Source organism: Sus scrofa, chromosome 11 (assembly GCF_000003025.6).
Source record: "Sus scrofa isolate TJ Tabasco breed Duroc chromosome 11, Sscrofa11.1, whole genome shotgun sequence".
NCBI classification, from domain to species: Eukaryota; Metazoa; Chordata; class Mammalia; order Artiodactyla; family Suidae; genus Sus; species Sus scrofa.
In genome coordinates, this window is record NC_010453.5 from 890597 (window position 1) to 918094 (window position 27498).

Here is a 27498-nt window from a genome sequence, read left to right on the forward strand (position 1 = left end):
ATAATAACTCGGCGGTTTCACTCTGGGCCATGTTTTCAGGGAGAGATCACCAGTTTCGCCCCCTGCGCTGTGTGTCGGCTGTGCTACCCTCTGAGCCTTAGGCTCTCACCCCAGGCTGCTCAGCTCCCCAGTCCTGGTCGCCGTCCGGAGGGGCCCCCATGTTTCCTCCTTCCTAAAGCAGCAGACGCATGTGCGGGGAAGGTCCATTCACACAAACTCGTCATCAGAAGTTCCACCGAATGGCGTTCCCGTCGTGGGGCAGCGGAAACAAATCCGACTAGGAACCATGAGGTTGCGGGTTCGATCCCTGGCCTTGCTCAGTGGGTTAAGCATCTGGCATTGCCATGAGCTGTAGTGTGGGTCGCTGAAGCGGCTTGGATACTGCGTTGCTGAGACTGTGGTGTAGGCCAGGCAGCTGTAGTTCTGATTCGACTCCTAGCCTGGGAACCCCCATATGCCAAGGCTGCGGCCCTAAAAAGCCAAAAAAAAAAAAAAAAAAATTCCACCAAAGAAAGCTCCCTTACTTGAACTTACATATAAAAAGCGTTGGCATGAGAAACTAGCACTTCCTGAGCTTTCCAGCCAGCACCTGGTGCGTGGTCAGCGCTTAGTATGCCTTTTTAAATCCCAGCATCACCATCTTAGGTGTGTTACCCACGTTGTAGAGATGAGGTCTCTTGCTCACAGAGCTGAGATAATTCAACAAAGCTCACGCAACCGGGAAGAAAGAGAAGTGGGCTCAGCCCGAGTCTGTCCTCCCCCAGGGCTGGGTCCTGAGCGCTGCACACCCAGCTGCCCCCACAAACCTGCGACTGCAAAAGCAATACCTGTTGGCTGTTGGAAATTTAGAAGCTGTGACCGAGAAACAAGACGAACCCCACAAAGCTCCACCTCCAAGAGAGAATCATTTCTTGGCATTTGGGGGACTTCCCGGGGCATTTGTGGGTTTTTTCCCCCGAAAAGTCAGCTCGCTGCACAAACTGGCTTGCCTCTACAACGTTCCAGTGATGGTAGCAGCAGCTTAGGTAAGACTCGTGCCTTGTTTTACCCAAGAAAATGTAAGAAGACCTTCGTCCTCCTCGGGCGCCGCAGAGGGAGGCTGACGGTTACAAAGATGCCAGCGACACATGTCAGCTCTTCCGCCCACAGCCCGGGAAGCCTGGCATCCCCTCCGAGCTGCTCGTTCAGTTTACACAGATCACACGGACTTCCTGGGGTGGGGGGGGGCTCCACGTACTCACCAGACTGGGGGCAGGGGTGCTGACCACCCCCCAGGTCCTTTCGCTGAGCGACAGCCCCGTACCCCTCAGGACAGGAAACGGGCTTTCCACCGACAGCGTCCCCTCCGCCCAAAGCTCCCCCGTGTCCTGGGCACGCCTCTCACGCCACAAGGACACCACACATTGGGCCCAAAGTGACCCCTCTCTCCAGGGATGCCCCAGCCTCACTCGGAAAGGAAAGGCGCTGGGGAGACACCGGGCAGGACGCGGGGCGTCGGCTGCTGCCGAGGATCCGAATCCACCCAAAACACTGAAAAACATGCGACCAAGTCAGTGCCATGACCACTGGCGAGGAGGGTCGGTGGAAAGGAAGCGGGGTCGTCTCTAAAAAAGCATCCACCCAGAAAGACTGCCAGCCCAAGAGCAAAACGGGCCGCAGGTGTGAACCGGTGGTAAAGGCAGAGGAAAGCCACAGGCCGACGCGACACCGGTGGTCGCTGACGAGACCACGGCCTGCGGCTTCACGTGGCAGATGGTCAAGAACCAGACGGCGGGACTCAAGCGCCTGCTGAAGAGGGTGTGGGAGATGCAGCCCCGTCGGTTGGTTGGAAAACGTCCATCTCACGACTCCGCACATCACAGCAACACGACCCATGAGATTCGGCGACGTCCGGGAAAGTTGAAAAGGCACCAGTCCTACAGCCAGAGACGCCTCTGAGCACCTGCTCAAAGAACCCCTGTGTCCCCAAGGCCGCTGAAGGCTGCACACGGCACTGCTTCTAAGAGCAAGAGGCTAAAGTGCTGCGAGCCTCCCTCAACGGGGCGTGTGCACGGTAGCATATTTGTGTTAACTGAAGTTAAAATGAATAAAAAAGTTAATGGGTCAAGAAGACTAGATCTCAGACAGCATAAGGCTGAGCGGAAAAAGGCAAGTTATAAATGTACATTTCTGGAGTTTCTGTCGTGCCTCAGCGGTAACAAAGCTGACTAGCATCCATGAGGATGTGGGTTCGATCCCTGGCCTCGCTCAGTGGGTTGGGGATCTGGACTTGCTGTGGTGTAGATTGCAGATGAGGCTTGGATCCCGAGTTGCTGTGGCTGTGCTGTAGGCCAGCGGCTACAGCTCGGATTCGACCCCTAGCCTGGGAACCTCCATATGCCGTGAGTGTGGCCCTGAAAAGACAAAAAAGTAAAAATACATTTCTAGATATGTGAATATACAGATTATGCAAATTGCACAGCATTTAAACAAAATTTCAGAGTGCACGAAACTTGCTTCTGGCTGTCAGAGATACGTGCTAACAGGACCGAAGTCTGGGCAGAAGGATCCCCGCCCAGTCGCGGTAAGACTGCCGTGCAGGACGGAGGAAGAGAGTCGGATCAGAGCTTGGAGGGAACTTCGGTTGTATTTACAATGTTTTGTTGCAGAGAAATAAAGGGAAGATTCACGAGCAAGGAACACGGTGCTGGGCGTTTGCCACTTTAAGGTGGGGGGCGAATGGACGTCCCGTTCTTTTCCACATTTTTCTGTTTTTAAAAGTTTCTCCTAATTTGTGAAAAACGAGGCAGCAGGGCAGAGTGTCAATGGGGGAGACCCGCTGCGCCGGCCTCGCTCTTGAAAGCCGTTCAGTCCTTCTGGAGACCTCCTGTGGTTTGCTCCACCTCCACGGAGGCGTGTTTCCAGCTTTCTGTTGTCACACAGCCCTGGCTGTAGACTGTGCTGCAGACGGCAGCCTCCTAGGGAGCAGGTGGCGTGTTGTGGACTACAGCACATGGGGTGCTGTAGGTCGAAGCGTGTCCCCCCAAAGATGTGCTGAAGTCCTTCCCCTGGTTCCTGGGGGTGTGACCTTATTTGGAAATAGGGCCTTTGTGAACGTGGAGTAGAATGAGCCCTGAATCCAGTGTCCGGTCAGGAGAGTGAGGTTTGGACATGGACACAGAGGAGGCACGGGAGGCGACATGGTGACAGAGGGCCTTGGCCACAAGCCAGAGGGGCCTTCCAGGGAGCAAGGCCCGTCCTGAGCCTCTATCTCAGACGCCTGGCCTCCAGAACTACGAAGAAATAGACCTGCCGTAGAGAAGTCACCCGTCTGTGGTCATGTGTGACGGCAGCTGCAGAAATCACTGCTTCCCCCCCAGATCTACCCACAGTGCACAAGCCCTTGGGGTGCTGCCTCAGCATCTTTGCTTTTTCCAGTTTGCTGGGAAAAAGATTTAGATCTTCATACTCTTTTTCTGCCTTTGTATATATTTATGTGTGTGATGCAGCAATTCATAACATTCGTCCGTTTTAACACGAGTTTCTTAGATCATTTTAGATTTGCGACACTTATTTGTATATTCGCCTTTCTAAAACATGGTTTTACTTCTTCTGTAAATGTTCTTCCCACCTGCAATGTGCTGTCTGGTTCTGTTCGCTGTGTCTGCCTCCAGAGCGTTTTAATTGGATATAGGTTTGTTAGATTCCATTTTATGCTTCGGAAAGACTTTTTTTTGCCTTTTCTGGGGCCGCTCCCGCAGTACATGGAGGTTCCAAAGCTAGGTGTCTAATCGGAGCTGTAGCTGCCTACGCCAGAGCCACAGCAACGCAAGATCCGAGTCGCGTCTCTGACCTACACCACAGCTCACGGCAACGCCGGATCCTTAACCCACTGAGCAAGGGCAGGGATCGAACCTGCAACCTCATGGTTCCTAGTCGGATGCGTTAACCACTGTGCCATGACGGGAACTCCTCAGACTTTACAACCTTCAAGAACGTAAAAACTCTTCTTCAGGACAAAAGGTCCTACACTGATACCTTCACTGCGGCCTTGAAAGAAAACTGCTTCATGGTTTACAAAGCAGCCTGCACCATGCTTCTGACGCAGCATCCCTTGCTGGGAGTCCTCCAGTCAGCTAAAAAGATTTAGTGTTTCCTTCACATTCGATGTGACCTTTTTCTGACATAGTTTATGCAGAGGAGCAGACTAATTTATCCAGCAGACTTTTACAGACATTTTAAGGCTGGGCAGTATCTACATCTTAACGGACATTAGACTTTTAAACATCCCAGCTCTTCACAAACCACATCCACCAGGGGCCTGAAGACCGGGTCAGCACCGTTTCACAGCAGGAAGTGGCTTAGAGACAAACAGCAACCTGTACCCTCTCCCCCTGACCTGCTGCTGGTCCTGGGTGGATCCCTTGACCTCCGTGTACCTCTGGACATCACAGAGGCGAAGGCAGAGTTATTTAAGCAGCAGGCCAAACAGAGGGCTGGCAGAGGTTTCCCGAGGTTGGACTTAGAGGACAGGCTCCCGGGGCCCCTCAGGAGGAAATCCGGAGCTCAGGCTTCGCTGCTGCCTCATAAAAGGAAGAGTCACGAGCAGCGGTGGAGAGCCTCGCCGCTGGATCTCAGCAAAGACGGCGGTGTCTCCGCTGGAGCCAGAGCCGGAGGCGGCAGTGACTGCACTGCAGCCTCGAGGTGGGGGGCGGGGCACAGCGCCCATCCTGTGCTCAGCCAAGGCCTGGCAGGGACCTGTGGAGCCCTTAGGAACGCGGACCGCGAGGACACCGCGTGCCTCCCCGCAGGGAGCCCTCCAAATGCCCGACCTACAAACGGAAGGAGAAATTCTTAAGACTTAAAAAGCATGAGGTGTAAAGGACAAGCCTGGTATGTTTGTCTTGAAAAACTTTTTTAAAGTATCTTCATAGACATCATAAAGCAAGCCACCCTGCAAACTGATTAAATGGTAAGCGATTTTGTAAAAATGTTGAAATAATTGCTGCAAGTCAATAAAGAAAAAATGTTTACGGGCAGAGAATACAAGTTCCCCCCCAAATCAAGGAAGCGGGCAGGGGTGGGAAAGCAGCTCTGCCGTCCAGCCTCACGCGACGGGGAAGACGGACTAGGACGCTGCGCATGCGCCAGACTGGCGCTTAAAGGCCCGTGAGTGCGTGTGCGCATGTGGGGGTGGCTGATGCTCCACCTGCCTGCAGGACAGAAGGTCCGCTGATCACTCACCCTAGTCACGCTCATGAGTGTAAGAAAGACATGCAAGGACGTTCAGGGCAGCGTCCTCTGCAGATCGGTGTTGTACACACGTCTTACATCCGGCACCAGGGCACGAAGGCATGAACCGAGGACTGTTTATATCCAGGGCAGGTGGCAGAAGTGGGTGGACCACAGGTACGTGCATCAGAACGGGTGGCATCCCGCAGTAGGAGAGCATTTAACTAGAGCTCAGAAAACCATACAGCACAGAGCTACACAGTGTGCAGGACACACACGTGCAGTGAACGCGAAAGACGCAGAAGACAGAAATTCCAACTCTGGTTTCACTGGGCACAGGAGAGCTCCCACAGGGGCTGTGTCCCTAGTTATTTCCTTAAACTGTGTGGCCCACACAGCCCACCTCTTGGATGTCACAATATCATGGTCTCTATTACAGAAGCTCGAATACAACACACAAGACCTTCAGCTTGGGTGGGGTGGAGAAACTATAAATTTCACATAAAATTCTATAAGGATCCAAAGAAAACCAAAGCACGTGATTTGTGAGGGTAGGAGGACTCAAGATAACTCATTTTTCACTTCTCTCTTTTTTTTAACAATAACCCTCACCTATTCTAACATTTCAGAAATAATGTCTTTGGAAAGTACCCAAAACATATCCAGTTAATTAAATAAATAAATAAAAAACAGGGTAATTCCCTTGTAACGTCAACGATATTAACAGAAGGCATCCGTTTCCACCTCAATCTCTAAGGAAGGGGATTCCCTGCTTAGGGGTTAGGGAGAGAGCAGACAGTTACTAACTGGAAAAGGGTAGGTTTGTGGTCCCCAATTCCTCAAAGAGCAGCAGTGAGATCGCAAAGACAGCCGCTAGAGTCGCTCTGTTGAAGTGCAGAGTTCTAAGTGCGTGACAGTAGATGTGTCATACTTTCTTGTACTTTCAGCCATAACAGTGACCAGTGACCTTTTCTTGGTCTCTTTTTCACCCATAGTTGATTTGTAATGTGCCAGTTTCTGCTGTACAGCAAAGTGACCCAGTCATGCATATATACAGATATATATATATATATATATATATATATATATATCTGTATTCCTTTTCTCATATTATCTTCCATCATGGTTTATCCCAAGAGACTGGATACAGTTCCTTGTGCTGCACAGTAGGGCCTCATTGCCCATCCAGTCTAAATGTAATAGTTTGCATCTACTAACCAAAACTCCCAGTCCATCCCATTCCCTCCCCACCCCGCCCTGGCAACCGCAAGTCTGTTCTCTATGTCTGTGAGTCTGTTTTCTGTTTTGCAGATAGGTTTGTTTGTGCCATATTTTAGATTCCACATATAAATGGTATCATATGGTATTTGTCTTTCTCTTTCTGACTTCACTTAGTGTAAGAATCTCTAGTTGCATCCATGTTGCTGCAAATGGCATTATTTCATTCTTTTTCAAGGATGAGTAGTATTCCATTGTATATTTGTCCCACACCTTCTTAATCTGTTCGTCTGTCACGGACATTTAGGTTGCTTCTGTGTCTCGGCTATTGTGAATAGTGCTGCAGTGAACATAGGGGTGCAAGTATCTTGTTGAATTATAGTTTTCTCTAGATAAATGCTCAGGTGTGGGATTGCTGGCTCCACCTGGTAATTCCATATTTAGTTTTCTGAGGAACCTCCTTACTTGTGAGTTTCATTAGGTCCCGTCGGTTTATTTTTTTCCTTCTCTGGCCTTGGTAGACTGACCTAAGAAAATATTGGTATGGGCGTTCCCGTTGCGGCACAACGGGAACTCATTTGACTGGTATCCGTGAGGATGCAGGTTAGATTCCTGGCCTCGCTCAGTGGGTCAGGGATCCAGCATTGCCATGGGCTGTGGTGTAGGTCACAGACGTGGCTCGGATCTGGTGTGGCCGTGGCTGTGATGTAGGCCAGCCGCTATAGCTCTGATTCGACCCCTAACCTGGGACTTTCCATATGCTGTGGGTGCAGCCCTGGGGAAAAAAAAAAGAAAAAGCATTTGTATGGTCGATGTTAGAGAATGTTTTGCCTATGTTCTCTTCTAGGAGTTTTGTGGTGCCATGTCTTATATTTAAATCTTTAAGCCATGTTGAGTTTATTTTTGAGGGTGTGAGGGTGTGTTCTAATTTCACTGATTTACTTGGCAGCTGTCCAGTTTTCCCAGCACCACTTGCTGAAGAGCCTGTCTTTTTCCCATTTTCTATTCCTGTCTCCTTTGTCAAAAATTAGTTGACCATGGGTGTCTGGGTTGATTTCTGGGCTCTGTATTCTGTGACATTGGTCCCTACATTTGTTTTTCTACCAGCACCACACTGTCTTGGGGACTGTAGCTTTATAATATTGTCTGAAGTCTGGGAGAGTTATGCCTCATCCTTCATTTTTTCCCCTGAGGATTGCTTTGGCAGTTCTGGGTCTTTTGTGGTTCCATATAAATTTTGGGATTGTTTGTTCTAGTTCTGTGAAAAATGTCATGGGTAATTTGATAGGGATTGCTTTAAATCTGTAGATTGCTTTGGGTAGTATAGCCATTTTAGCAATATTAATTCAGAGTTCCCCTCATAGCTCAGGGGTTAACGAACCTGACTAGCATCCATAAGCATGCGGGTTTGATCCCTGGCCTCACTCAGCGGGTTAAGGATCTGGCATTGCCATGAGCTGTGGTGTAGGTCACAGATGCAGCTCGGATCCCACATTGCTGTGGCTGTGGCTGTGGCTGGCAGCTGTAACTCTGACTGGACTCCTATCCTGGGAACCTTCATATGACACAAGTGTGGCCCTAAGAAGACCAAAAAAACCAAAAATTAATTCTCCCAATCCAGGAGCATGGGGTATCTTTCCACTTCATTGAATCACCTTTAATTTCCTTGATTAATTTTTTTGGTGTGTCTTTTTGCCATTTCTTGGGCCGCTCCCGTGGCATATGGGAGGTTCCCAGGCTAGGGGTCGAATCCTGGATTAATGTTTTATAGTTCTCAGCGTATAAGTCTTTCACCTCCTTGGTCAGGTTTATTCCTAGGTATTTAATTTTGGGGAGTATGGTTTTTAAAGGTATTGCTTTTTATATTATTTTTCTAGTATTTTATTGTTAGTATATAAAAATGCAGTCGATTTTGGATATTAATCTTGTAACCTGCTACTTTGCTTAATTTGTTGATCAGTTCGAGTAGTTTTTGTGAGGAGTCCTTAAGGGTTTCTATATATAGTATCATGCCATCTGCATGACAGTTTTGTCTCTATTCTTCCAAATTTGGATGCCTTTTATTTCTTTTGTTTGTCTGATTGCCGTGGCTAGAACTTCCAATGCTGTGTTGAATAGAAGTGGTGAGAGTGGGCATCCTTGTCTTGTTCCAGATTTTAGTGGGAAGGCTTTCAGCTTTTCTCTGTTGAGTATTATATTGGCTGTGGGTTTGTCATAAATGGCTTTTATGATGTTGAGATATGTCCCCTCTATACCCACTTTGGTAAGAGTTTTTATCATAAATGGATGTTGGATTTTGTCAAGTGCTTCTTCTACGTCTATTGAGATGATCATGTGGTTTTTGACTTTGCTTTTGTTAATGTGGTGAGTGACGTTGATTTGCTTATGTTGAACCATCTTTGTGAACTCGGGATGAACCCCACTTGGTCGTGGTGGATGCTATTTTTTATGTGCTGTTGGATTAGGTTGGCTACATTTTCATTGAGAATTTTTGCATCTATATTCATCAAGATATTGGCCTTTAATTCTCTTTTTGGCAGTATCTTTGGTTTTGGTATTAGGGTGAGGGTGGCTTCATGGAATGCCTTTTGAAGTGTTCCGTCTTCTCCAATCTTTTGGAAAAGTTTAAGAAGGATGGGTATAAGTTCTTTGTGTATTTGGTAGAATTCGCCTGTGAAGCCCCCTGGTCCTGGACTTTTGTTCGTAGGGAGTGTTTTTATTACATATTCAATTCATTTCTAGCGACTGCTCTGTTCAAATTATCTCTTTTTGATTCACTTTTAGTGGGCTGTATGTTTCTGGAAAGTTGTCCATTTCTTCTAGATTGTCAGATACGTTGGCATATAATTGTTCATAGTGTTCTCTTACGGTTTTTTATATTTCTGCGGTATCAATTGAGATCCCTCCTTTTTTACTTCTTACTCTGTTTATTTGCGTTCTCTCTCTCCTTTCTTTTGTGTGAGTCTGGCCAGAGGTTTGCCAATTTTGTTTACCTTTTCAAAGAACCAGCCCTTAGTTTTGTTGATTTTTTTAAATTGTCTTTTTAATCTCTATTTTATTGATTTCTTTTCTGATCTTTATGATTTCCTTCCTTCTGCTAACTAGGTTTTGTTTGTTCTTCTTTCCCAATCCTTTTAGGTGGTAGATTAGGTTGTCAATTTGAGATTCTTCTTTGGGAAAGTCCTGTATTGCTCTGAACGTCCCTCTAAGAACTGCTTTTGTGGCATCCCATAGATTTTGAATGGTTGTGTTTTTGTTCTTATTTGTCTTGAATTTTTTAATTCCCTTTTTTATTTCCTTGTGACCCACTGGTTTTTTAGTAGCATGTTGTTTAGTCTCCGTGTAGTCAGTTTTTTTTCTCATTTCTTTTCCTGTGGTTGATTTCTACTTTCAAGCCATTGTGGTCAGAGGAGATGCTTGAAATAATTCCTATACTCTTAAATTTGCTGAGGTTAGTCTTGTGCCCCAGTATGTGGCCAATCCTAGAGAATGTTCCTTGTGCACTTGAACAGAATGTATATATATTTTTTTCTTGGCTGTTATGTCCTGAAACTATCAATTACGTCTGATTGTTCTATTGTGTCATTTAGGATTTCTGTTGCCTTACTGATTTTCTGTCAGAGGATCTGTCCATTGATGTGAGTGGGGTGTTAAAGCCTCCTACTGTTGTATCCCCATTAATTTCTCCTTTCACGTCTGTTAGTATTTGTAGTATGTTTCGGTGCTCCGGTATTAGGGCTATATATATTGACAAGTATAATATTTTCTTCTTGAGTTGATCTTTTTATCATTAAATTGCATCCTTTTTCCTTTGTGGCCTTTGTTTTCAAGTCTGTTTTGTGTGATATGAGTATTGCATCTCCCCCTTTCCTCCCATTTCTATTTGCATGAAGTATCTTTTTTGAGCTCCTCGCTTTCATTTTATGTGTCCTTTGCCCTAAGGTGGGTCTCTTAAAGGCAGCATATTGTAGGCTCTTGTTTTTTAGTCTGGTCTGCCATTTTATGTATTTTGATTGGAACATTCTGTCCACTGACATTTAAAGTAATTATTGATAAATATGTATTCATGCCATTTTTTGGTGGGTTTTTTGTTTGTCTGTTTCCTTTTAGGGCGGCATGTGCAACATGTGGAAGCTCCCAGCCTAGGGGTCAAATCAGAACTGCAGCTGCTGGCCTACAGCACAGCCACAGCAACACGGGATCTGAGCCGTGTCTGTGACCTACACCACAGTTCACAGCAACACCAGATCCTTAACCTACTGAGTGAGGCCAGGGATCGAACCCACATACTCCTGGATACTAGTTAGTTGGGTTTGTTACCGCTGAGCCACAACAGGAACTCCCCGATTTTATAATTTCAATATCCTTTTTTCATCTTCATGTTTGTCCTTTTCTGTTTCTTGTGTTTATTGTCACTTTCACAAATAGGGTTTTTTTTTTTTCCTTCTTGTTTTTCATCTATATACTTGCTTATTTAAGTGACTACTTTCTAACTGTGGTTTCTTCTATCCTATTTCTTCTTACTTCTTTCCTATTTAGAGGCCTTTCAATATTTCTTTTAGAATGGGTTTATTATTGGCGTTCCCATCATGGCACAGAGGAAACGAATCTGACTGGGAACCATGACATTGTGGGTTCAATCCCTGGCCTTGCTCAGTGGGGTTAGGGATCCAGTGTTGCTGTGAGCTGTGGTGTAGGTCACAGATGCGGCCCAGATCCCATGTTGCTGTGGCTGTGGTGTAGGCTGATGGATACAGCTCCAATTCGACCCCTAGCCTGGGAACCTCCATATGCCGCGAGTGTGACCCAAAAAGACAAAAGACCAAAAAAAAAAAAAGATAGAATGGGTTTATTATTGCTGTATTCTTTTAATTTTTGTTTGAGAAATTCTTGTTATTTCTCCTGCTGTAAAATATTCTCTCTGGGTGGGGTATTCTAGGTTGCACATTTTTCCCTTGCAGAACTTTGAATGCATCTTGCCACTTTCTCCTGGCCTCTAGTGCTTCTGTACAGAGATCAGCTGGTGGCCTTACGGAGGTTCCCTTATAAGTCTTTGTTTTTCTCTTTTGCTGCCTTTCGAGTCCTCTCCTTATCTGTAACTTTTGCCATTTTTATTATACTAACAGTGAGCTTTATTGCATAATTATTGCATGGACGTCCACTCATATAAGTGACGGCTCCGTCTTCCCCAGCTCCTCACAGCCACGTGCCTCCCCTTCCCCCTCTCCCCCCCCCCGACCCGGTACACAGGGGACACTCCGTTGGGGGGGCCTCCTCAGAGGGAAGAGCCCCCCCCCAAGTCATGTGATAAAACAGGGAGCTGCTCATTTGAAGCAAAGCAGAAAAGTGTAGAAGGCCCTGGGACCTGTCCCTGTCCCTGTCCCACACTGACAGCAGGAAGAGCAGCTGAAAGGGCAGGCTCAGGGACCATTCTCAGAGGGATGGCGCCTCCTCCAGGAAGGCCCCCGCCTCAGCCAGGTGCCCCCCCAGTCACAACACACAGCATCCGTCAGGGGAACCTCAGCCAAGACACAGGAACAGCTACTCGGGTGCCCAGCCTCCTGAGAGACGCCCCCGCCCCGCAGGGGGCCTGACGCAGCACAGCCCACCTCCTGACAGGGGACAGTCACCGACTGGAAAGAACCTTTTCCTTCTTTGCCCCAGTAGTTCAGACAGATGCACGGGGGACAAGTCTTTGAATACTGACTTTCAAATAAAAATAAACATTGGGCAGCTCAGAGGAGGCCGGTCTGACCCCGGGCACCTGTGCCACCAGGTGGGTAGCAGGAGCCGAGAGCTGGGAAACCAGCAGGCGCCCGGGGCCCCTGTGATGCCACTGCCGCCGCCGCCGCCGCTGCCAGCCCCGCCGACAAGCAGGGGCTTTGGCGTTTCGCCCCTGGTGTTCCTGGGTTTTCACTGCTGTCAGATTCCCAGACAGAGGCCGCCCACGCCTGAGGGCGCAGTCCTAAGAAGGCAGGCCCCTGGGACGGGCTCACACAGCGGTCCCCAGACACAGCAGCCGCCCGCCACCCCCAGCAGGAAGGGGGAAGGAACCAGAGGCCGAAGGGATGACCCGACGGGTGGCGCCGTGTCCCAAGCGTCGGATGCGCAGCCGAGGCCCCTTCAAGTGGCCTGTCATGCTTTCGGCCGAGCAGTAAAGCCAGACACCTCCTCCGTGGGTGTGTATACCCTCCATCCAGCAGATTTCTTACATGAAAACGTCTGCATCACGAGTTCCCATCGTGGCGCAGCAGAAACGGTCTGACCCGCAGCCGTGAGGACGCAGGTTCCATCCCTGGCCTCGCTCCGTGGGCTAAGGGTCTGGCGCTGCCCTGAGCTGGGCTGTAGGCCGCAGGCGCAGCTCGGATCTGGTGTGGCCCTGGTGCAGGCCGGCAGCTACCGCTCCGATTTGACCCCCCGCGTGGGACCCTGCATATGCTGTGGGTGCGGCCCCAAAAAACAAACCAAAGTGAAGTGTTTACATCAGACGCTTGCTTTGACTTTGGGCATTAACTTAACAACGTACAGCTTCTACGGCCCGGGGACAGTTAAGTTTCTACCTATAGAAATGAGGTTGAGACACATACATAGTCATATTTACATCATATATAGACAGTATTACGTCAGCTCCCCTGTTTGTTATAGTGCCGTCATCCCGTCTTTCTGAAAGAGCCCCGCAGTGCTCTTCTAAACAGAGATCCGAGCTGGGCTTGCTTTTTGTTGCGGCTGAGGTGTGAGGTGTGCGGCAGCTTGATGTGTGGTCTCAGTTCCCAGGCCAGGGATTGAACCAGGCTTCGGCGGTGAAAGCAGTGAGTCTTAACCACTAGACCAGCAGGGAACTCCCTGAGCTTCTCCTTCTTTTAAGTTCAGGGGGTAGTAAGGTCACTCATTTAGTTTCGCAGTAATTTTAGAACCAAATTAAGAATGTCAGTCTTGGGGAATTCCTGGGCGTGGTGCAGCGGAAACGAATCCGACAAGGAACCACGAGGTTGTGGGTTTGATCCCTGGCCTCGCTCAGTGAGTTAGGGAGCTGGTGTTGCCGTGAGCTGTGCTGTAGGTCACAGACTCGGCTTGGACCTGGCGTTGCTGTGGCTGTGGCACGGGCCGGCAGCTGAGGCTCTGATTAGACCCCTAGCCTGGGAGCCTCCATATGCCCTGGGTGTGGCCTTAAAAAAAGAGACAAAAAGAAAAAAAAAGTCAGTGTTGGAACGATGACATGTTTGTTGTTACAAGTTGGGATAATGAAATGTTTTCATTTATCAGTTCTATAAGCATCCGAAAGGTCAGTATACCTAACACTGGTGAGCCTGAAATCCAGCTGTCTTAATGGGCTCCTCTTACAAGGGTGCAGGGCGTTTACAGGGCCAACCAGAAGCCACAAGGGCCACTTTCAATGATCCAGCCTTTAAAAACGTAACCCAAAACATGGCAGCATGATACCCAGAGATAATCAACCAAACTTCATTTATAAAAGCAAAGCACTGGAAGCAGCAGTTAGATCGGCGTTTCTAAGCGGCGTTTGGTTTAGATTGTCTGAACCCCCCAGTGCAGGAGCCTCGCAGAGAAGGAGCAGGAGAGCGACGTGGGGCCGGGGCACAGGACGCCCGGGTGTCCAGACTCGGCTGTGTGGGTGTGAAGCTTAGTGACATCATCAGGATGGGGGACTAGGAGGCCCAAGAGACAAAACTGAAGCAGCGGCTCGCAGCCGGAAAGCCTTTGTGAGCACCCAGAAGCCATCAGGAAGTGGCAGCACCACGGAGCACGGAGCCAAGAACGCTTGCGTCTGGAGAGCTGTCCCCGAGCCGGCACAGCTCAGGGTGCAGAGAGAAGCCCACCACAGCCTCCCCCGTGCTGTGTGTCCACAGGGGGCTGGCAGGGACTGGTCTCTGCCTTCCCTGAGAACACAGGCGGTTCAGTGCCGCTTATTGGATGCAAGGGAGCCTGCAGGGCCGCCTGCAGACACTAGGGGGCGCAGGCGATGCCGGGCGCCTGAAACAGGCCCCAGCAGAGCCTCTAACTGGAAATCACAGAGAAGAGACACAGCCCCAGAAAAGGCCGGAAAGGCCTTCAGCACCTCTAGCCAGGCTGACTGGTGAGTCTCTCCGTGCGGAGTGAGGGCAGAGCGGCGGGGAAAGAAAGCACTTCCGCTTGGAGCCGGATCAGCAGCCTATGACCAGGCCAAATTCAGCGCAGGGCGCACAGCTAAGGATCAGCAGACTGTGACCAGGCCAAATTCAGTCCAGTGCAGAATGGCTTGTACATCTGTTTTTTTGTTTGTTTTTTTTTTTTAATTTTTATTTTCTGTCTTTTTTTTCTAGGGCTGCACCCGCGGCATATGGAAGTTCCCAGGCTAGGGGTCAAATCTGAGCTATTGCTACTGGCCTACACCACAGCCACAGCCACACCAGACCCGAACTGTGTCTGCAACCTACACCACAGCTCACGGACACACCGGATCCTTAACCCACTGAGTGAGGCCAGGGATCGAACCCACAACCTCATCATGGTTCCTAGTCAGATTTGTTTCCGCTGGGCCATGACGGGAGCTCCTACATCTTTGAAAGACTGTGAAATAGACAAAAACCCTTAACGCCTAAAATATTTAATATCTGGCCCTTTATAAAAGAAATTTGCTAACCTGTGTATTTGAAATATTAGCACTCAGACTTTCAGAGACCAACAAAATACTATGTATATTGTCTTAATTTTTATTCTTAGCCTTCAAACCAGGTTATTTCAAGGTGTTAAACTGAGTTATTTCTAAACATTAATGTTCAACTCTGAAAACATTATCTAGCTAATAAATGAACAGTGAACGAGTAAATGATTTCCCGGCCTATGGAAAATAGACAGATCAGTACATGAGGTCTGTAATGAAGTACAGAAATCAAGTTGTAAAACATATCCTAATCGGTCCCTGTTATTAAAATGTGAAGTCTGTAATATCTGACGGAGTTCTGGAGGAATAAATAACCCCCAGACTCCTTGTAACGTTCATCCCCAGTGGTGGGAGGTAAAAAGTTTCAATTTTTACTTTATATACACGCTTATGCTTCTTTTTCTTTCACAAGCGTGAACCACTTTTGAAATTTTGAGAACAACAACAAAATGTTTGACCAAATCCTGTTCCTTTTTTTTCTTTTTAGGGCTGCACCGGTGGCATATGGAAGTTTCTAGGCTAGGGGTCAAATCAGAGCTGCAGCTGAAAGCCTACACCACAGCCACAGCAACTCTGGGATCCGAGCTGCATCTGCGACCTACACCACAGCTCATGGCAATGACGGATCCTTAACCCACTGAGCAAGGCCAGGGATCGAACCTGCCTCCTCTTGGCTACTAGTCAGGTTCATAACCCAGTGAGCCACAATGGAAACTCCTGTTCCTATTTTAAATGTAAACATTATGTTCCAGTTAACTAAAATAAGGATAATAAAGAACCCATGAGGGAGTTCTCGCTGTGGCACCGTAGGTTCGGAATCCTTCCCAGGTTGCTGCGAAGGTAAGGGTTCGATCCCCAGCCCAGTGCAGTGAATTAAGGATCCGGCATTGCTGAAGCTGAAGCCTAGGTCACAGCTGCAGCTTGGATCAATCCCTGGTCCAGGAACTTACATAGGCTGTGGGTGCGGCTGTTTAAAAAAAAAAGACCTTTTGGGGTGTAAAGCAGAGAACTTTGCTCTCACTCTGAAAACAAGAAAAAGCCAGATACGTTACAAAACCATGACTTCTCGAACCTGGCCGAGATCACAGGACACCCCGGCAGCCTCCAGGGTAACGCTGAGAGGCAAATCCTCAGCAGCTCCGAGCCCAACCTCACTGCGAGTTCTCGATTTAGCGCTGTCCTGCTCGTGTTCGGAAGGTCGTTTAAAGCTCGTAACTGCCCGCCCATTCCCAGGGCTCCCGCCGCCGACCTCGGCCTCCGTCTTCAGTTCCAGAGGTTAGAAAACGCCCGTCTCACCGCTCATGAGCCGTAATGCTCTTTAACGTCAGTGCTTGAGACAGGCTTTTCAAGACAGATTGACGTTTCTTGCCAGGCAAGGTCTGATTTCAAATTTGCACTAAGTTCTAGAAATTCAGGCTCCCTTCCTGCACGTGCCCGCACTTCAGCAGAGCATTAGGAAACACCCGGACCCCGCTCCTGCCCGCTGGGCTTTGGGTAGAGGACAGACCTGCCTCAGAGAGCTGCACTCGTGCTTCTGGGGCTGTGACCCTCGGGACGCAGCAAGTCCTACAGTCGGATGGTTTGTAGTTGAAGAATCGTTTGTGTTCATTCACAGGCTCTGTCTCCTGCATTTGAACCATTTCCTATAACAATGATAACTTTCTGTTTATTAAAAAAGTCTCCAGATAGCCTAATTTAATTTTTCCATGGTGATAAGTTTTCTTTTTATAATTGGGAAAAAGGGAGCCGCAAAGAGCTGCTAAGAGGGGCCGGCTAGCGGGACGTCCCGGGCACTAAGACGGCAGGGCCGTGAGGCTGGCGGGGAGCAGGTGCGGCCGCGGCCCTTCCGCTTCAGGGTCTGTTTGTTTTTTGGCTGTACCTATGGGATGCGGACGTCCCGGGGCCAGGGATTGAACCCATGTCAGGCCACCAGGGAACTCCTCGATGCCATTTTCAGAAAGAAGCTTCTCTCAGGTTAGACCTCACATGATAAACAGAACAATTTAAGTCCACTGAGTTATACTCCTGTCTGATAGTCAGAAAGGCAAGAAAGAGTCTAACTTTTAAATAAAAAGCATGATGCAAAACTCTATTTACATTCTAATGTCCAGTGTGTTAGAAAAACAGAGAAAATAAACAGGAAAAATGAAACAAAAATACACAAGAATACTTAAACATTTTTGGAATAGTGGACCTAAACAGGACTTCCATAACCGTTATTCTTTAAAATATGTTTTTAAGGAGTTCCCTTTGTGGTGCAGCGGTTAACGAATCCCACTAGGAACCATGAGGTTGCAGGTTTGATCCCTGGCCTTGCTCAGTGGGTTAAGGATCTGGCGTTGCCGTGAGCTGTGGTGTAGGTCGCAGACACAATTCAGATCCCGTGTTGCTGTGGCTGTGGTGTAGACTGGTGGCTACAGCTCCAATTAGGCCCCTAGCCTGGGAACCTTCATATGCCACGGGAGCCGCCCAGGAAATGGCAGAGACAATACATAAATAAATAAATACATAAGTGAATAAATAAATAAAATGTATTTTTAAGATTATCAGATCGTTAGAAACCCAGTATCACTTAACACACGGTCTCACATCAGGCAGGTGTGATGAGGGCGCCGATTTCCTTGTTTGTTCGGTAAACATACGCTGAGATGAAGATGCATTAGTTGCAAAATTTGAAAGCCAAGTTTGCCCCACGTCATAGAAAGAAATGTGTCAACATGCCCAGAAACCTGTCACGGCCCCGGACGGTGATGAAATCGTGACTTCTCAGGGGACCCTGTGGCCGTGCTGCTCCCGGCGCCTTCAAAACACCCACCCGCCCGCCGGCGCCCGAGCATCCTGCCTCCACTCGGCCCTTGGTAGCAGGTGCCACCCTGCTGGGCCTGGAGTGTCTTGGCTGCGGGGACGGCCCCCGCAGAGCCCTCTCTTAAGGGAAGTTGTTGGAAAAATGAAACGCTGCAAAGGCTCCAAGAAGTGGAAGGGTTTGTCTTAGGCGATTTCTTTCAGCATTTACACAATTTTGTTCGAGAACAAGAACACAACCGCTCATTCGATGGGAAGAAAAACAAAACTAGTGTTAGCTGTTAAGAATGTCTATTGTGCTGTCCCGGCGGTGTGAGCAGAGGCCGTCTGGAGGTCCTGTCACATAAACACAGCCCTGACCTTCAGTGCGTGGTGTCCAGGCCTTCAACCGCCTCTGACCCTGCCGGTTGCCCAAGGAGCTGGAGACAAGTCCTCCCAGCCCCTGACGCCAGCTTCCCCCCACGGCAGGTGCCCCCGACTTACCTGGATGTGCACTGTGCCCTCTACTGCCTCCCGGAGGTCGGAGCACCCGCTGATGAGCGCCAGCTGCTCTTCGGCGCCCAGCGAGCCCTTCAGGGCACCGGACTGCTCCAGCAACTTCATCTCTTTTCTAGAAAGAAGTGGAGAGTGAGCTGTGAGTGTTGAGAAACCGTTCCAATTCAAATCACCCATCTCACGAAGCAGCAGGGGAATGGAAGCAAAACCATTAGGATGGTGACAACCAAAAGAACAGAGGAGAAACCAAGTGTTGGCAAGGACGCGGGGAAGCAGGGCCCCATGTGCTCTTGGCAGATGTAAAAGCTGCAGCCAGTGTGGCAGTCGTTCCTAAGAACAGGAAGAAGATGTGGTACAGATTTACAATGGAATACTACACAGCCATAAAAAGGACAAAACAATGCTATTTGCAGCAGCATGGTTGCAACTAGAGATTCTCATACTAAGTGAAGTAAGTCAGAAAGAGACAAACACCATAAGCTATCACTTATACGTGGAATCAGAACTGTGGCACAAATATACCTTGTACAGAACAGCAACAGATCATGGACATGGAGCGAAGACCTGTGGTTCCCAGGGGTGGGGAGAGGGAGCGGGATGGATGGGGCGTCAGGGGTTGGTACGTGCAGGCTGTCGCATTTAGAATGGCTGGGTGATGGAATCCTGCCACACAGCACTAGGCCCTGGGTGTGACTGGGTCGCATTGCTGTACAACAGAAATTGAAGGAACACTGTAAATCAGCTACACTGTAATACTAAAAAATAGGACCATCATGAGCCAGCAATTCCACTTCCAGGTAGACACCCCAAAATGAGAAGCTGGGCCTGGCACATCCGCACCCCGTGTGCATGGCAGCACTGCTCCCAGTGGCCGGGTCCTGCATCCGCGGCTGCAGCTGGTCCTCCCAGGTGTCTGGGATCCACCGAGACATCCAGGTGCAGCCGTCCGCACCACCTACCCTGCTCGGAAGCCTCAGAATGAGGGTTCGTGTGCGAACCGCACGACCTCTGAGTCGTCTCATCCTTGCCCGCCGCTCCCTCCCTTCCCATTCTCCGCGTCTCAGTCGTCTAGGGAGGTGTGGGGGGCATTCTGGCTGTCTGTCCTCCTCTGCAGTTCCTGCTCCTTGACGCTCCCCTGAATTTCAGGCACTGCCCGTTCCTCTGGTGCCGCTTGCCTCCTGCAGGCACCGGGAGGTACTGCTGCCCAAGCACTGATCTGAACTCTGAGCTTGGACATTTTTAGCTCACTCGGTATGGATTTGGGCTCCAGGACGCCAAGAGGGTGGTTTATGGTTACAGATTCTCAGAGAAACCCCTTCTCCCCTCCACCCAGAGGCCCGTGTGTGGGTTCTGTCTTCCTAGCTCTCCTTCAGCAGCAGTGCAGCCCTCTCAGTCATGGTTCGTTGGGGAGCTCCGAGTCCACCCGCCCTCTGCGCAGAGCAGGCTCTGCCGGGAGAAGCCCTGGGGTCGCAGAACCGGCAACCCACCCAGAGCAGCAGCAGCGTTCACGACTCTCCCAGGATCTGTGTCCCAGATTTGGTCTCTGAGAAGTTACATTATTGTCCTGCCAGCTCAGCAATGCATTGTAAAGAACGTATACATTTACTGAATATTTTTAAGTATTTAAAGTGGACAGGATAGGAGTTCCCGTCATGGTGCAGTGGTTAACGAATCCAACTAGGAACCATGAGGTTGCAGGTTCGATCCCTGGCCTTGCTCCGTGGGTTAAGGATCCGGTGTTGCTGTGAGCTGTGGTGTAGGTTGCAGACTTGGCTTGGATCCCGCGTTGCTATGTCTGTGGCGTAGGCTGGTGGCTACAGCTCCCATTCGACCCCTAGCCTGGGAACCTCCATATGCCGCAGGTGTGGCCCTAGAAAAGGCAAAAATAAATAAATAAATAAATAAAACGGACAGGATATTCCAGATTCCCAGACCCTAAGCTCTGAACGGTTTAAAAGTCTGAAGTCTGCTATTCCTGGAGTTCCCGTCGTGGCTCCGTGGAAACAAATCTGACCAGTATCCATGAGGGCACAGGTTTGATCCCTGGCTTCTCTCATTGGGTGAAGGAGCCAGTGTTGCCATGAGCTGTGGTTTAGGTCAGATGAGGCTCAAGTCTGGCATGGCTGTGGCTGGCGGCTACAGTTCCAATTTGACCCCTAGCCTGGGAACCTCCATATGCAGCCCTAAAAAGACTTTAAAAAAAAAAGTCTGCTATTCCCGATACTGTGTATATTTAAATTTCACAAGCAGAGGGAACTACTCGCCTTCATCTTAGCAACGTGGTGTTACTCGGGTGCCGAGATCTACTGTACAAAGAAATGCCTAGCGGTTATTAACAGATTACGGCATGGCTCCTGTTCATGAGCAGAGAGAAAAGCAATCCTGATGTTTAGGATTCTCACTTTGCTTTCCAGTTCTGTTCATTTGGGGGGGGGGGGAAGATACATAAATAATACCTGAACTCTCCTCAATGCAACAAACTTAGTCTTAAAAACAGGGAACCCTGACCCCCCACTGGGCCACACACCCAGTCCCCATGGAGATGTCACCTGCACCTCTGTCCCTGTGCCCTGAACGGGCCCTCAGAGCCGCGACGGCCGAGGCTGGGCATGGGGACCACCAGTAACAGTGGGCTACGTGCCCCCCACAGGACCGGCGTAAGAACGCTCGCCTCGGAGCTGCCACCAGGCGGAACGTCACCTCCGTCCCCTGCCGCAGCGGGGAGAGCCGAGGAGCTTCACGCGGCGCCCCGCGCCTCCTGCAGTGTTTTTCTGAGAAGGAGAAAGAGGTGCGAAGGTGGAGCATCGTCCCTTTCTGCCGTCGCCAACCGCGACCGACCCCCAGGCGTGTGCTGCTTGTCATTTTTTAAATCACAGGTGTTTAGCCAGCAACCTCCCACCACCCTTTCCTTGTGTGCAGAACTCCCAAGGGGTTTTAACACCAAAGCCCGTAACACAGGGACACACGGAACCCGCCTCGTCCTCCGGGAGCTGGGCCGCGCTCACCCGTCAAGCACCCTCTGTGTCAGGTTAGGTTGAACCGTGGGAACAGGGCCCCGTGTTCCTCGGGAGCTTGCTTCTCAGACCTTCCGGCGATGTCGCCGGGCAGCGGGGCAGGGGCCCCTGCAGGGCGGACTCGGGTCCAGAATCTGCATCAGCACTTTGACCTCAAGGCCCCTTTGCCCCGAGGGGCAGCGGCGCAGATGGGGAGAGCTGTGCACCCTGGGGACCCGGCCATCAGGACCCCGGGGGACAGAGGACGGGTCTCGGGAGCTTTTCCACGTCCTCTTCAAGTCAGCAGATCTGCACGAACCAAACCCGGCCGTTGGGGAACGGGGCGTCCCAGTTACGCTCGTTCCAGTTTTTCTCATTGACTGTTTGGAAGAACTTCTGCTTCAAGCTCTGCAGACGACGGACATCCATACCTGGGAAAGATGCGACTCCCACCCGGCTTCTCGACCTCCCAGGCCAGCACCTGGCAGCGCTGACGACTACGAAGAGCCATTGAGCTAAGACCCCGGCCCCTCGAGTGCCCTAGTGGGTGGCTGTAATGCGCCAGCGTCTCCTCTAGAGGGCAGCGTAGCACCAGGACCCAAGATATTTGCATCCCAACCTCAGCCAAAGTTTTAAAATTTTTCTTCTTTTTAGGGCCGCACCTGTGGCATAGGCAAGTTCCCAGGCCAGAGCTGCAGCTTCTGGCTTACGCCACAGCCATGGCAACATTGGCTCAAGCTGCATCTGCAACCTGTGCCGCAGCTTGGAGCAACACGGGGTCCTTAACCCACTAAGTCACAATGGGGACCCCTGTGTTATTATTTTAAATCAGAGAAGAGGAAATGTCAACAACCACCAGCGTGGGACATGATATATAAATATTTTTATATTTTTATTTTTGAGATTTTATTCAAAAGGAGCATTTATTCATTTAAGAAGATAAGAACTTATCAGAGAGAGAAAACACACATATTTGCCAAACAGAAGAATCCGCTCCCAGGTCAGATCGTAAGCCCACGTGTAGGAACGGGTAATGAACTGGGTTTGGGTTATGAACTTTGTAATGACAGCTGTCTTTATGCATGTATTTCCTTAACTAAAAGGTTTAAACTGGGAGTTGCCTGGTGGCACAGTGGGTTCAGGATCCGGCATTTGTCACAGGTTTGATCCCTGGCCTTTCACTTTCATCCACATGGGTGCAGCCAAAAAAACAAAGTTTAAGCTCTGACCACCTAGGCCCTTAGCTGTTTCAGAGTATCACCGGTGCTGTGCCCACTTTCTGCCCTGCACCCCTGCACCCTGGCCCCACGGCCTGCTTCCTGCCTGCAGCTGGCCCCACACCTAATGCAGGTGCCTGGGAACAAAGGCCGTGGCTCCCATTTCTTTGGCAACCTCAGTGTGGGCCTGTTATGAACCCAAGGGAATTCTGGCAGGTGTTCTGCTTCCCAGCCTCTCCCTGAGGACTGAGTCGCGGGGGCAGCTCGAGGTGGGAAGAGGGGTGGGCAGAGCCGGGAGGACCACTGTGGAAAGCTCTCGGGAGGCCTGTCCATGGAAATGCACTGGCGGAAGAAAGTGGCTGCATCCGTCCCGCAGGCAGGCCCCCCGGCCCAGGCCCCGCTGCCCTGCTGTCACCCCCTCGGGTGCCCTGAGGTCTCTCTTTCCTTAACAATGGCAGCATCGGGATGGGGGGCTGGGGGGACACCTGCTTCAGCCCAGTCTGTCAGTTCCCCCTGCATGTGCACGGGGCAGCAGGCAGCAGGCGCTGACGAGAGCATCCTCTGCCCTCCCAGGACTCAGCTCCTGCCTCCACCCCTCCCTTCCCTGGGGAGGCACGCGCCCACGTGCCCGAGGCCACAGGACGGGACATCCGTGAAGCCTTAGAGCCCAACAGCAGTCGCTCCTGACCCCACATCCAGAGACACTCCGAGTGACTGGTTTCTCCCTGTACAATTAGCAGAGTTCCCACGGTGGCACAGTGGGTTAAGAACCTATGGTGTAGGTTGCAGCAGTAGCAGCTCAATGCACCCCCTGGCCCAGGAACTTCCATGTGCCTCGGGTGTGGCCAAAAGAAAATAAAAATTATTTTTAAAATGTACAATGAGCATGCGTAACTTCTACAAATCTGAGCCAGCAAAGCCGTTCCTGTTTGGGAAGAGGAGTAAGCACCTGAAATGAAACAATCATCTGAACGGTCCTGATGACAGCCAAGGGACAGCATGACCCGTGAACACACTGACACATGAGGTTCAACGACCTGCGGAACCCACAGCCCAAGGGGTCACATCTGGCGAGGACACTCCAGGCCACCTCTGACCTCCTCAGCCCTGCAGACAGGCTCCCGGCCGCCCTCTAGTCTTTACTGGCCTCCAGGTCAACTCTGGAAACCTCTCCATGAACGTATTACATGGTTTTCTTAGCTTTACACCAAATTGCACACATTTTTTGGTGACTGTGGCAGACCCCGACGGGAGGAGTCGGGGACCATCCTGTGATCTTTCAGCCCCAGGTCTTCCAGCCGGAGCCACGTGCACGACTCAGAGGAACCCACCAATCCAGAGGCATCCCGACCAGAGCTGGGTCCAAGACACCGGAGGTGTGCAGGGCGCTGGGTGTCGAGTCAAAGACAAGCTAGAGACCCAGTTCCTGGCCCGGGACGCTCAGTTGCTCGGGGGACGGGGCAGCGATCACCTTTGCCGTTAGGTCCAGATCCACACACGAGGTGGACTCGGGCCCCGAGGGACCTCGCTCGGGGGAGAGACGGCAGTAAAGGAGCTGAGACGAGGGCTTCACCCAGACAGCGCTTTCCGACGGGGCTCCAGCCCCACAGGCAGCCAGTCCTCTGCCCCGAGCGGGGCCGTCCCTGAGGTGTCACCCTGGCCCGGGCCGGGGTCCTGGTCTTGCGGCCAGAACGGCCCCCTCGCCGCATGGAAGCGAGACCGCACCCGAGTCACGAGGGTTAAAACACTCCCGATTCACGGGTCCACGGCACCACTTGCTTCACCTGATTTTTGTTTTTCTTCTTAAAATACATTCATCTCAGATTTTTGAGGCCTCATATGTGCCAAGCACCGAGCCCACAAGGGGAACAAAAGCCCAGCAGTGAAGCATCTGCCCAAGGTTGGCTACTCTGCTGGTGCAAGATGGACTTATGGCAAGTTTTAAGTCACTGACTTTCCCACCCTGTTAGGAAAAGACTAGTCTTAGATGACAGCCTGTTTGTTTGTTTTTTTAATTCACTGAGATCTCTTGCCATGATATTGTGTAATTAATCTTGCAATTTTTTTTTTTATCATTTTGCTTTTTAGGGCCACATCTGTGGCATCAGGCTAGGGGACATATTGGAGCTACAGCTGCCGGCCTACACCACAGCCACAGCAACACGGGATCCGAGCCACGCCTGTGACCTACACCACAGCCACAGCAACGCCAGATGCTTACCTCCCTGAGTCGAACCCACATTCTCTGGGGTGCGAGTCGGGTTCGTAACCCGCTGAGCCACAATGGGAACTATTTCAAAAATCAACTTTTGGAGTTCCCATTGTGGCTTGTCTGTAATGAACCCAACTAGTATCCTTGAGGATATGGGTTCAACCCCTGGCTTGTCTCAGTGGGTTAAGAATGCAGTGTTGGGAGTTCCCGTTGTGGCGCAGCGGAAACAAATCCAACTAGGAGACATGAGGTTGCGGGTTTGATCCCCGGCCTCACTCAGTGGGTTCAGGATCCGGTGTTGCCACGAGCTGTGGCATAGGTCGCAGATGCGGCTCAGATCCCGCGTTGCCCTGGCTGTGGTGTAGGCCGGCAGCTGCAGCTCTGATTGGACCCCTAGCCTGGGAACCTCCATGTGCCATGGGTATGGCTCTAAAAAGAGAGAAAGACCAAAAAAAAAATTTTTTTAATTTAGAAAAAAGAAAAAAACTAATTATAAATTCTCCATATTCTCCCTGATTCCTGAAAGGACTTTAAAAGTGTCCAAAATCTTTCATGATACACCTTAAAAATAAGGCCTAGTAACACAAACACCCCAAGAAACAGAACAAAGAACTTTTCAAGTAGGCATCTTAGTTTTCTCTTGGTTACAGCGGAGCAGGAATTGTGTCTACAAAATAAAAGCTGTGGCAACAGAACTGAAGCGTGGAGTCAGTGAACCAGAGTCCGCTGTGCCCACGTGGCCTGAGTGAGCAGGACGACTTCTGAACGGCTGAAAAAGGAACCGAAGTGACAGGACTTTGTGACATGTGAAAGCGACTGTCACTGCCCTAAGTTTGCTGGGACCCAGGCCTGCCCTGGGCTTGCCTGCTGCCTGGCTTGCCCGCTGCCCGGCTCGCCCGCTGCCCGGCTCGCCCGCTGCCTGGCTTGCCTGCTGCCCGGCTCACCGGCCACAAGGGGGAGCAGCTGTAGAGACCACGGACCCTGAGAAGGCCTTTCCAGCAGGGCGGGCGGCGGGGAGCGGAGGCTGTGCTGCCTGCCACCCTGGAAGGTGATGAGCTCATGTCTCCGCTCCAAACCCCAACCCAACACATTGGCCAGAAACCCAGTTACAAGGCCGGGGCTGCTGAAGGCCCGCGTCACCGTAGCTGCCCCCCGACAGGGACTCCCCGGGTCCTTCCTCAGACGGAGTCCGCGTGGCTTTACCGTAAGTTCCCTGCATCCCTTTCAGCTCTTCCCCCATCTCGGCTTTACCTTGTCGGTGCATCGGCTCCTACATCCTGCGGCCAAATACAATTCATCTATGACGGCGAGACGAGCACAACTTCAAACACAAGGTTTTTCTCTGCGCATTGGGGTCCCGCCCCGCCTCCGTGTGGGCCGCGCCCCCGCGTCAACCACGCGACCTCCTCAGCAGAGACCCTGCCTTCTCCGTCCTGAAAGGGGCGATGACCCGGCACCGTGCCCCACGCGGACCTGCACTGCATCAGGTGTCAACGGGAAACCGGGCAGGACGCTGCGTGGCTCCCGGTGCAAAGGCCTCCTGTGTCCCCCGCTCCTCGTTTTAGGAAACAGGCTCCACTCAGCTGCCGACCCGCCCTGCGCCGCAGAAGACACATCCAGGCAGCCGCCAGCCAGGGAAGGGGGGCCGCAGAGACGGGAGGACCAGTCCGGAGACCCAGGCGGAGCCTTGCGGCGGGTGCTGCTCCCTCAGGGATGCAGCGAACGGAGCTCTTCCCCCGATGCAGGCCCTGCCCCGGGGGACGCTGGGACCCCAGATGCCAGGTCTGCCCTGGGACCTCACCACCAACTGGTCAGATAACCGTCACACACCCCAAATCTTGCCTTTAAAAACTTCTCCCCCAAACCATCGGGGACTTTGGGGGTTTTATCGGCCCTGCAGCGAACTCTCCCCTGCCCCGAGCTCCAGCTTTCATTTGGCCTCACTGTGCGTCGGGCTCAGGAACTTGCGTTTGGTGACACGGGATTGTCAGGGCAGTAACTTTTCTGTGTTACCATATTATCGTGTTGCCGCGGTATCATGTCACTGAGAGTGAACTGTGATGCTCAACTCCGGACTTTGGGTGATGATGTGTCATGAAGGTTCATCTCCTGAAACAAATGTACCGCCTGGTGGGGGTGTTGATAATTCGGGGGCTGTGCATGTGTTTTGGGGGCAGGGGGTCTCAGGAAATCTCAACGTCTCTCCTAAATTTTGCTGTGGACCTAAAACTGTTCTAAAAAGTAAAACTTTTTTTCGCTTTTTATAGCCGTACCTGTGGCACATGGAAGTTCCCAGACGAGGGGTCAAATCGGAGCGGCAGCTGCCGCCTACACCACAACCACAGCAATGCTGGATCCTTAACCCGCGGAGCGAGGCCAGGGATCAGACCCACGTCCTCGCGGATACTAGTTGAGTTTGTTACCACTGAGCCAGTCTGAACTCCGGTAAAATCTATTTTAAAAAGAGAAAACCTAGGCATTTTTCAAAAGGAGCTGTTTCATTGAAAAAATATTTGTTGACTGAAAAATAAAAGAAGCCAGCAAAGGGCAGGGCTGCCTAAGGGCCTGGCCGGACCCCCGGTCAGGAGCGAAGGAGACAGAGCCACACCGGGTCACTGTCTAAACCCAGGAGGGTGGCGGAGCAAACACTCAGTGGACACGGCGCAGTCCCCTGTAGGCCCAGGCTTCCCA

General features: G+C 50.9%; 1 protein-coding gene across 4 annotated transcripts in view; it reads right to left on the reverse strand.

Moving 5' to 3' along the window:
* Window positions 1-27498, reverse strand: part of CRYL1 (crystallin lambda 1) — an 80379-nt gene that overhangs the window by 45126 nt on the left and 7755 nt on the right. For 3 of the 4 annotated variants that reach the window (XM_021065155.1, NM_213881.1, XM_021065154.1), the window contains 1 exon segment: window positions 18374-18500. In XM_021065155.1, the coding sequence (XP_020920814.1) occupies window positions 18374-18500 (127 nt within the window). 4 annotated transcript variants of the gene reach the window in all.